Here is an 11,336-nt window from a genome sequence, read left to right as displayed (position 1 = left end):
CTTTATTGTCTAATGTTATCTGAAAAATATATAGTGCCAGGGAGTGGGACCCCAAATACGGGCAATTACAACATTTGTGTTATTGAAATTGTTATTGTGTTATTCAAAAATATTCTTTTTTTTCCTTCTTTTTTTTTTCGAGATGTTTTTGAAAATAGCAGATCTACAAGCTCACAAAGTACCGAATTGCATTGCAACGCGCAACTTCCAATGTTTACAAGTGACTTGACAGAAAAACAAGCCCCAAATCGCTTATAATAAGTGGACATGGCAACACATGGACATGGGCTTGTCATATTACAGTGATACATACAGTCATTCGTTGTTTTTTTAAGCGACAGGTGACTGGCACTATTTTTTTTTATCTCTCTGGAGTCCGTCTCATCAACATGATGACATCAGGGTGGGGTCGATCGAGCGAGCCTCCAGGAAATGAAAATTGCTTCAGTCATTCTTTTCTGCAGCTATTTGTATCGGGGGAAGACGTTTATCTGATAGCTCTTCGATCATTTCTTTTAGAAAGGTAAGCATCATAACTTATTTAATTCAAATTATACCTTGAATGTACGCTGTGTTGTAACCAGGGGTGTGCACTGTGTAGTAATGCATTAGTAAGTAAAAAGTAGTTTTTATAAAAAAAATTAAAACAAAGTTTTTAAAATAACTATTTATCAAATATGCCATATCCTTTGGACCAACACCTTGCACCTCACAAAAACATTCCTTCGCTAGTTAATGTCATTATGAATATGAATGAATGAATGAATATTACGGAACATGCATGGTAACGTAACCTACCCACCATAGAGGCAACAGGCAAGGCAGGCGCCCGCCTGTCCAACTAAAATCTCGCCAACCCTAGAAAATAAAGTAAAAGACTGACAGACAGCGCGGGCAGGCAGCAATCACTACCGTATCCATTCAGCAGAGCGACCCTCGCCTATAGGCCTAGTGATGCAAATCATGTCTTCATGGGGTACTATTGCCAGGAGTGGGGGTCTGGGCCATCACCTGTACTCACCTGGCATAGAAAGTACACGCAGAAGTACAATGACAACCTCCTCTCGCCTAGTCTGTGTCTCCTAGCGTTTGAGAGAGATTTAACTGAAGGTCTGAACTACGATTCAGTTATAGATATTTTCAAGTGCAGCCAGCCCCATTGACTCATGTTTTGAGACATCACTACGACATGCTTGATGAAAACTATTTGATTTGGCTGTTATTGTTACTGTTGTAATCGCAATGTTGAAATGAGTCAATAATTTGTGCAGGACATCATGTTCGCCTTTTCTGTAATGCTGCTTTTAGGCCTATAGAATAAAAATACGTAGCCTACATTGATTATACTTATTATTGTTTTTATTCACGTTTTTCAGTTTTGTAGTCAGGTAGTGTTGTTGTGTTGTTAACTTGTTTCCCCCGAGATCAAAATCTACAAAGTAACTATTAACTATAAAGTTTTCAAATTATTGTAGTGGAGTAAAAATACAATATTTGCCTCTGAGATGTAGTGGAGTAGTAAAAATACTGTAAATTGGAAATACTCCAATAAAGTAAAAAGACCTCAAAATTGTACTTAAGTACAGTACTTGAGTAAATGCACTTAGTTACTTTACACCACTGGATTATGTTTTCACTCCTGTGAATCTGTCCATCCGCCTGCCTGCCGCCCAGACAGGCCTTTACATTCTTCATAATACAATGTTGATGTATTTCAGATAAAAAGAATGTAAATGTAAAATAATAATAAAAGTAATGACATTTTGAAATTGATTACATAATCAAATCATATGGTTATAGATTAAATACAAGAATAATATTGTTGGATGTATCAAAATAGGAATTATGTTGATAACAACAACGTTCAGCCAGGTCACTAAACATTTTCATTGCATTTATGGTGCATTTTCCCCCACCACAGGATTTAAAAGCCTGTTGTTCCATTCAATAACCAACAGGTAGACAACCAGGATCAAACATGTGGAACTATGGCACATAAAGCTAGCTAAACATGATGTGGAAAAAAATAGTAGCCTACTTCCTCCTGAGGGAGGGAGAGCAACCATTTTGTGTCTCAAGACAAATGCATAATAAGCACAGAATAATTTGGTTAAAATTAAAAGTTTTGATTCACTTGAATTAATAATTTTATTTCATCTAGTTTATAATCTCTTAAAACATATTCATTATTCTCACTTGCGTATGCATTAAGCACACACAACATTTATGTGAGCTTGTGTGTGTGCATGTATGTGTGAGGACAGTAAGTGAACAACAACACAGGAAACTAGTCTGTATGTGCTGTGATTGTTACTGAGTCACAACCAGGACAGTAAGAACGAAACTTGTATTTCCCTATATGCTTACACTCACAAGACATATATGACTTGATCTTACACAAAACGTAATGGATAAATATGTTGGATAAGTGTCAACATTAAAGGGATAGCTCACCCCCAAAATTACTTTCTTTCTATCGATTAGTCACCCCATGGAGACTTGAATTTATGGGTCCGCTGCTCATCAAATGATTGGCTTGGGAATGCGACAAAATGCGACAAAAGTCTCCATGGGGTGACTAATCGATGGAAATAAAGTAATGTTTTGGGTGAACTATCCCTTTAATTGCATACTTTTCCCAACTTAAAACCCCTCTCATCATCCTTGATGTCTACAGATATTTATACCACGCCAGACTTCACAATGCAGGAGAGACAGAGAGATGGGGAACGAGGACAGAGTGGGGACACCGAGGACAGTGGACTGTTGGATAAGAGAGTGGAGGACAACTTGGAGTTGGAGAGAGTGGACTCTGTCAGTGTACCACAGGAGGACATGACAGAGAATGCAGTAGGAGGAAAGACTGAGGGTGAGTTTGATAAAAAATTGTAATCGTTGCCAAAGTGTTGTTATCTCTGTTTCAAAGTGGTTCAATGTGTTTTATTAAAAAATAAAGTTTGACTAGTTTAGTTGTAGTAGAAGTAGTAGTTTTATTAAAAGCACTTTAAGAAATACAATGCATTCATTGATATGTATGTTTTGACCAGGGGTCTTAATGTTTTTCAGGCCAATGACCCCTTAGCTGAGAGGGAGATGTAGCAGGGACCCCCCACTACATATTGTATAAAATGATGTTGCAGATTAAACGTTTTCACAGATAGCTTCATAGACTTGTGTAGCGTTTTATTGGATAATGTAAAAAAAGAAGAAAAAAAAAGTTCCTATCACACAAAGATTTGGCGGCCCCCCTGTAGTAACTTTGAGGACCTAGGGGTCCCGGGCCCCCTGTTGAAGACCCCTGATTTAGACTTATTTAGGCATAAAAACAACACTTCGAAAACCTTGTTACAAAACTAAGACAGAAAATTGGTTTGCTCTATAGGAATAAAGCGTGCTTTCCTGCATCCTGCAAAAAAACAATTATTGAAGCCACTTCTTTCTGTGTTAGACTATGGGGACATTATTTATAGGATTGCTGCCCCTTCAACTTTAAAGCACCTCAACACAGTGTACCACTCTGCCTTAAGGTGGGTAACTGGTGACAGTTATGGTACACATCACTGTACTCTTTATGATAACGCAGGCTTATCCTCACTCTCTGTGAGGCGTGATAAGCACTGGTATCTGTTTATTTTTTGAAGCTATCTCAGGAATGCTCCCCCCATATATTTGTAATATGTTGGATCAGAAGCCTAGTACCCACCAGACCCGTTCGAGTGACTTCCTGACGCTCAAGGTTCCATTTGCGAATTCAGAGCTAGGCAAGGCAGCATTCTCTGTTAGTGCACTATCTGCCTGGAATGAGCTTCAGAAGTCCCTAAAGATCAGACTACTGCCCTCATTGGGTCAATATAGAGCAATGGTTTCCAGCACCTTTGTACAAGACTGTAACTGTTTTATCTAATGTTCCTGTTCTTTCTTTGAAATACTGAGTATTTCTATTCTCTGATTATGAATTAATTGATGTATGTAAATGTATTCCTGTTGATTATGCTGATTATGTTGTATCTCGGCTACATTGAAAATGAGGGCTTGCCCTCAACTGTACTCCGAGTTGAAATAAAGGTTATGATGATGATGATGATGATGATGACTTTCTCTTATTAAGGCAGTCAGGGTGCTCGGGCACTGGTTGGGTCCTATGGGTCCTAATCACCTTGAGTTATCTAGGAATAATGTAGTTATTGTGATAGTTACTATTTGTAGTCAATAGCTACTTTTCAAGCCTCTCATCCTTGATGTCTAAAGATATTTATGCCCTGCCAGACGTGACAAATACGGTGGGACAGATGAATGGAGAAGGAGGACAGACGGGGGACACCAAGGAGAGCGTGGTCATCCTACTGTCTGTAGGAAAGACCAAGGGTGAGTCTTTCAAAGCGGAACAAAAACAATGCATTGTATTTCCTTCAGGAAAATATTCTGATTTCAAGTGTAACTTTGCTCTTGAGGGAATGTTCAAAGTAGGATATATATATATATATATATATATATATATATATATATATATATATATATATATATATATATATATATATATATGGATTTTAGACTCCTCTTGTTTTTCTCTCTCAGTCACTGCACACCTAGTAGCTGTACTTTACGTTACAGGACAGCGCTCTAAAATGCTAAAAAGAGTTGCTGCTGCTGCTGGGTGTGTGGGGATTCTTGTGGTTGGGGTCGTGGCTATCATCATCACAGTCAATAAATGTGAGTATTCCATGGCACAGAACTACCACATCATGTAACAGTCTGCTCCTCTGACCACATTCCCCAGCCCTCGGACAGTCATTCCTGGATGTACTCCCCTGATCTCTTGCTTTGCTCTCTCTTTGCTTCTCTCTCAAGCCAATTTCATCTTCATATAATTGGTCCTCAATTGGTCTGTGTCTCAGAGGGCTGTGGACAGTTCAGAATTAAACCCACCTACCATGTGACATCATCAGTACATCATCATCAGTTTGGTCATTTAAAAACTAGTTTTCCTAAAATATGTATTAATGCAGGAACAATGGCTTCTGTTATAGCATGCAAACTTTCCAGGAATAGAAAGCCTGCCGTTTCTATTAGCTTGGATTCCCCATCGATGATGTCACGAAAATTAGTTGTGATTATTTCATATCAAACTTTTATTTTGGTGATGCCTCCATTTACGCAGGTTATAATCACGCTCAGTGTGCATGTACCTTTCCATGATGTAACTCCAAAGGTGGACAAGAAATCAAAAATAATTGCTCCATTGATTAAATTGATGATTCAAAATATGCTCCTCATTGACTTACATTGTACACTGAAACGGCTGTCAAAATCACTCTTTTAGCACTGTTAACTTCCTGTTGATTTTACTATTTGAAGATCCGGATCCACGGATCCAGTACAGGTTTTCTTCCTAATAAAAATGGCAAAATCAATAGGAAGTTAACATTTGTATTAAAAAAAAACAGTACTGGGTTTGGTGATGTTCTATATTGTCTGAATCAACTTTGTTTGCGTTTGTTTATCTGCTAGTAGAGTGACCTTGAGAGCTTTTTCAGTGTACAATGTAAGTCAATGAGGAGCATATTTTTAATTATCAATTTCTAATCACTGGAGCAATTATTTTTTGATTTCTTGTCCACCTTTGGAGTTACATCATGGCAAGGTAAATACACAACCCAAACCTCTACCAAAGTGGTCTTGCCCTTTAAAGCTCGACATAGATGCTTGAGCTCATCATGAACTGAAGCAACAACAGCGCTTATCATCAAAATTACATGATCATTGTTGTCCTTTGCAGATTCTTCAGATTCTGCAGTGAAGAACAACCTGACCGTGTCAGAGACCAACCACGTCAACCACACCCTGGAGAGAGAGAGTCAAGCAAACCAGCCTAAAAGTGAGAATTAATTTGTGTATTATTGATATTTTAATTATTGTCAGGGATGTACAGTAGTGGTAAAAAAAAGAAACCCTCATCATTGCTGGTTTATCATGTCATAGGAGCATAATGTGAGAAGGACATATTCTAGTTTTGGCAGTAAAATGGCTGTTTTCTGTAATGTAGACATACATTAAATACAGTATCCTGCTATTACATGTTTTAAAGATGGAGTCTTTATCATAGGGTTTTTACACAAGTTTTATATTTTACTGCTATTATAACTATTTGTTGTGTTGAAATGGAATCAGTGCAATGAAAATCCATCACTGAAACTGTTTGCTATTTAGACAAATCGTGTCCCAGTGGATGGAAGCAGTTTGGAGACAGCTGTTATTACAAATCTACTGAACAAAACAGTTGGGAGAAGAGCAGAGAGCAATGTGTGGAGTCGGGAGCACATCTGGTGGTTATCAACAATAAAGAAGAACAGGTTAGTGGTGTGTGGGTGTGTGTAGGGGTGTGGGTGCGTGTGTAGATGTCCATTAACCACTTAAACCCTCTATAGCTTTTTAAATTAATACTTAGTTGACCAGGGTCGGCTCTGTTCTTGGTACGCTCTTTTTCCCCCTTCACTTAAAATAGCCGATAATGCAAGCTTACAACGTAGTCTAGCCGATCTACAAGCTCACAACCCGTTGTTTCGCGTTGAGCTGGCAGATCTGCTATTTTCAGGTAATGTTCCCCCCAGGATAGGGATGCTAGGGTTCAAGTGGTTAATCACATGAGATGAAAGTCCTTGATTATACACCAGACCGGCAACACCGTCACCGCCAATGATGTGACGTCAGAGAAGAGATACTCTGTAGTTTAAAGTACGCTCGCGTTCTTAAAATCTACTTATTGAAAAAATGGAAATATAACCAAAATTGTTTTTGGCTTGTACCGTTAAAACATATAAGCTAATTTATGTCTAATAGCATTGGCTTACAATGAGGAGGATGCCCCCCAACAAGGGGCGTGGCTTTGGCAGTGACGCACTTGCCGGTCTGGAAAGCCTGAATGAATAGGAGAATATTAATGGTTAATTTAACAAAAAATCATCAGGAATTCATCGGAGGATTGGGCAATGAAGGCGGAGCGGCATGGATCGGTCTGAGGAGGACTGGCAGCAAATGGACGACGTGGGTCGATGGAACTCCTCTGACATCTCAGTGAGACATTTTAAGTTTTTCTATTGTAATTCTATCAAAGTAATGAAATGCAAACAGCACAAGTAGGGTCATACACGTAAGGCAGGTACAGACTGCAGGACCTTAAAGTGGTCGGGGGGTCATCTGATCGTTAAGCATAACACACTGCAGGAGTTTATTTCTTGAAATCGGCTGTCATAATGTCGTTGTGGTTTTCACAACACGATTGATCCCCGACAAGGGCTGACACACTGTAGGATAGTTCACTAGGATGCTATCTCCAGAGTCAGACCCATTACATACATTTGTGTTTATTCCAATTCATTTTAATCGACGTATCCCGTGATATGCCTGTCTCCCTCTCCCTCTCCCTCTCTCGCACGTCAAGTGCGCTGAAACAGTTGCCATGTCCGCTTATTATAAGCGACTTTGGGATTGTTTTTCTGTAAAGTTGCTTGAAAGTGTAGTTGCTTTTTTTGGCCTTGTTTCCTAATATTGTTTGAACCAGTTGTTCTCAAACATTTGGCAAGGCAAGGACCCCCAAATTAATAATAATAATTAATTGTCCGCAGAGGCGCAGACATCCCCCTTCTGAAAATATGTTGTGCCATAGACCCCCATACAAGATCTGTGTGGATTTGGCAAATATTCCACAATTTTCTCAATATTTTTCTTTGAAAATAGCTGCGATGCGTTGTAGATTGTAGATTGGCTATTTTAAAATATCCAATGTATTTGTAAATAGGTTTAAAGTGCTCAAGTGGCCTTTTCTTGGCCTTGTTTTCATAGACCTGGTTGCTTATTTCTCTCGCAACATCTGGCAACGCTGTTCAGACACAGCGTCTGTCACACGCATGCTGCACTCAAAGACACACACACACACACACACACACACACACACACACACACACACACACACACACACACACACACAGAGAGAGAGAGAGAGCTCTCGCTCTCGCTCTCTCTCTCTCTCTCTGTACAATTCCTCTAAAATAAACAGCCCACCAGGCTCGCTCACTTTCTCATTTTGTTTTATAATGTTAACTTAATACAGGACTGGACGGTAATATTGCGGTAGGGACTGTTTGTTGTGGTCAGATCCAGCGACGCTCCCCTAGCCACGGTTGCTGTAATGTGCTCTCATTGGCTGTAGCGTGGATCTCCTCGCAGACCGTTTCATACTGTATGATACTGTCCGATCTCCTCTCTGCGACAGGTCCGAATATCTAACAGTTTAGTTATCTGAAAACGGTCGGAAAGCCGTCGCAGAGCGGAAAATCGCGGCCACATCGTGTCGCGGAGCCTTTCACACACAGCGAGCATTATCTCGCCGATCAAAGGCCGATCTGCGTCAGATCGGGAGGTTTTGTCGGCGAGTGCCAAAAAAGGTCGGCGACAGCAATATCGGACCTAATGTCCTGCAGTGTGTACCTGGCCTTAGTCTAAAAGGATAACCCAAAAAACTCCTGAGGACCTGTTTCCATTGAGGTCCTATGTATTAAATGCATCAACATAACATAAAAAATAACACCAAAATACAATATCATCAACAAATATACACTATAAGTACAGAGTAGAAAAAAGGGCGGAATGGGTTAAAAAGGGGGGAATGCCGTCACCTTTCTATGGGAGATGTGAGATTTACCTCCCCATTTGGCCTCCTGAGAGATGGATTTTCAGGCCTGTTTTGAAGAAGGCCAGTGACAATCTTTTTAAGGAATGGTGTCAGGGCATTCCACACTTTGGTGGCAGTGATGTAGAAAGAGAATTTACCCATGTTCCTTCTATAGGTGGGTGTTATCAGATTGTTTGTTGTCGCTCCCTCTAGTGTTGTGGCTGTAATGATGCTGTTTACTCTGCAGGTACTGGCACAGTGGATATCCTGATACCCATGACGACGACGCTAACTGTGCATACTACTACTGGCACTCGAAGGGTGAAGGAGGCTGGTATAATGTGTTATGTGTTTTTGAACGCAAGTGGATCTGTGAGAGACGCTTAACTTAACTTCATCAATGAAACTGCAGCACTGTGTTCTGCTTTGTGAAGTTAGGGTATGTTCACACTAGGTGAAAAGCACTGTCTACATTGTGTTTTCTGCTGAAAATGAAAATGAGACTTTGAGACGACTATAGAAAATATTGACAAAGAAGTTTTAAACGTTTTAGGTATAGGTGTGAAGTTTATGAACACTATGAAGACATGTCATAATTCTCAGCTAAAATATGTAAATCTTTTATAGACAACCTGTCATGTGAACACCGACTAGTCAGTGTTTCCTCGCTGTGCCACGCTGCAAGCTTGTACATATGCAATTTTTTAACATTTTGAAACATCTTGAAAGTGTGAGAACTACTGATTCAGAAGGCATTTCTAAAATCGGCCTCAGGTCTTAATGGATTAATAATATACTGTTTTTGTTAAGCAGAAGAGGGTCCTTCCTCCGCTGGTAGTCAGGTGTGGGCGTCTCGCCTCTAGAGGAGTAATCACATCTTGCTCTTTTTGAGGGTTTGTTCCTGCACTAAATTCTGTTGCCTAAATGATGAAATTCTGAATTTCTAAGAATATATTGATCATAGAGTGTTTTACATGGTGTTTGTGGCAGGCAGACAGCACATACAAAATGTTTGTACCACTGTATGTGAGAGCACAGGCCAGAGTGAGCTTGATATTGTCAAAAGCAAGGAAAGAAGTATGGCGTGTGACTGAAGGAAAGGCAAGGCAGGCAGTTTTATTTGTATTGCACATTTTAACAACGAGACAATTCAATGTCCTTTACACAGAACATCAAGAAAAGGAAACACAATTATAAAATGACATTAGGATACAATAAAACAAGTACAAATGAATAGATACAGTTACAGTGCAGAGGAGAAAAGAAAAGAGAAAAAAATCAATCAAAGGCAGCGGCAAACAGAAAGGTCTAGTTGTGTTTTAAAAGAAATACAGTAAGAGTGGCAGCAGACCTGCGGTTTTCTGGGAGTTTGTTCCAGATATGTGGTGCATAAAAACTAAATGCTGCTTCTCTGTTTAGTTTTGGTTTTAGGGACAGAAAGCAGACCTTTCTCAGATGACCTGAGAGATCTGGATGGTTCACGATATCGCACAAGATCAGAAATGTATTTGAGCCCTAAACCATTTAAAGCTTTAAAGACCAACAGCAGTATTTTAAAATCAATTCTTTGACACACAGGGAGCCACTGTAAGGATTCGTCTGACGGTCTCCCTTTTTTAGGGAGACCTGTAAAGACAGTTACAGTAGTCAAGTCTACTGAAGATCTTTCCTGCTGAGACAGAAGTCCTTTAACCGGTGCTGTATTTTTGAGGTGATAGTAGGCTGAATTTGTGATTGTGTTAATGTGGCTGTTTAACGGTTAAGTACGCTCCTAACGCACATTCCTACACACTCCTACCTCTACGTCTGTATGTCACAGACTGCAAAACATCTCTGTCCTAAGTGCCTTATAACTGTACCCAAGTGACCTGACATCCACCACCAAACTTGTTTGAAAGATAGGCAATATCTTTGAATTGCATATAGCATCACAAATAATCAAATATGAATAGGGGTGTAACGATGCACATCACGATACATGGTTGACGATACGATACATAGACGATATTGGTTAATTCATGGCGATACGATATGATTCAATGATTTAAAATACAGTAACTATCTAGCAAAGAAATTAAATGTGTGGATAGGTTTTTAAGTAAACATGTATTATTATGGATATAAAGTAAACACAGTGATGCTTGACACACAGAGAATACACACATTTATCAATAGACCAAGTGTAGCGATATGGAAAAGTAATTAAACCCCTCTTTTTATTTTTTCTTCTTAAAATTGCTAAATCACTGGTTTAGCAATCACTGGTTCTATACTTGATTGATTGATATAATACTTTATTAACGGTTAACTTTAGTTTAAAGGCACAATGTTTGAGCATTGTCTATCTCAGGTGCTACTATGACTATACACTTTGTACTTGTAATAGTAAATTCAGGTTATCAGAAAAATCACAGCTGTAATCGATCGACTGATAAGGTGAATCAAATATCGATGAAAGATTTCATTGATAATTTGCATCCCTACCATAACAGATTTATCACAGAGAACTTTTATACAGCTGAACTGAATCCAAACCATTGTTAAGGGAAGAAGTGTGGTAGATCAAGCTCACTTTAAGATATTGACTAATCTAGCAGATGTGAAATTAAAAAGTTTAGCTGTCCCACTTTTATAGTTCATGTAACATGACATCACTGTACTGTTGGGG

General features: G+C 39.2%; 1 protein-coding gene across 2 annotated transcripts; it reads left to right on the top strand.

The window, feature by feature from the left end:
• The first annotated feature begins 443 nt into the window (after positions 1-443).
• LOC311038985 (uncharacterized protein) lies at positions 444-11,329 on the top strand. Of its 2 annotated transcripts, none has more exons than XM_084048618.1 (8): positions 444-523; positions 2,678-2,869; positions 4,267-4,365; positions 4,612-4,710; positions 5,777-5,875; positions 6,208-6,350; positions 6,965-7,071; positions 8,916-11,329. In XM_084048618.1, exons 2-8 carry the CDS (start codon positions 2,704-2,706, stop codon positions 9,058-9,060), a joined length of 858 nt encoding a protein of 285 aa, XP_083904744.1. In that variant the 5' UTR covers positions 444-523; positions 2,678-2,703; the 3' UTR covers positions 9,061-11,329. The 2 variants fall into 2 exon arrangements, with proteins under 2 accessions (XP_083904744.1, XP_083904743.1); XM_084048617.1 differs by having other exon boundaries at positions 4,249-4,365.
• The last annotated feature ends 7 nt before the right edge of the window (positions 11,330-11,336 follow it).

This window comes from Gymnoscopelus microlampas (assembly GCF_963454915.1).
Source record: "Gymnoscopelus microlampas genome assembly, chromosome: 22".
NCBI lineage: Eukaryota > Metazoa > Chordata > Actinopteri > Myctophiformes > Myctophidae > Gymnoscopelus > Gymnoscopelus microlampas.
Note: the sequence above shows the minus strand (reverse complement) of the source record. Positions and strands in the feature narration are given on the sequence as shown.

What these genes read in the sequence shown, in the direction of transcription:
- LOC311038985 (XM_084048617.1), top strand. Translation starts at nt 2,704, where the DNA reads ATGCAGGAGAGACAGAGAGATGGGGAACGAGGACAGAGTGGGGACACC. An exon ending in CATCATCACAGTCAATAAAT is followed by an intron (nt 4,711 to 5,776) that starts GTGAGTATTCCA and finishes TGTCCTTTGCAG; the next exon opens with ATTCTTCAGATTCTGCAGTG. An exon ending in TCAAGCAAACCAGCCTAAAA is followed by an intron (nt 5,876 to 6,207) that starts GTGAGAATTAAT and finishes TTTGCTATTTAG; the next exon opens with ACAAATCGTGTCCCAGTGGA.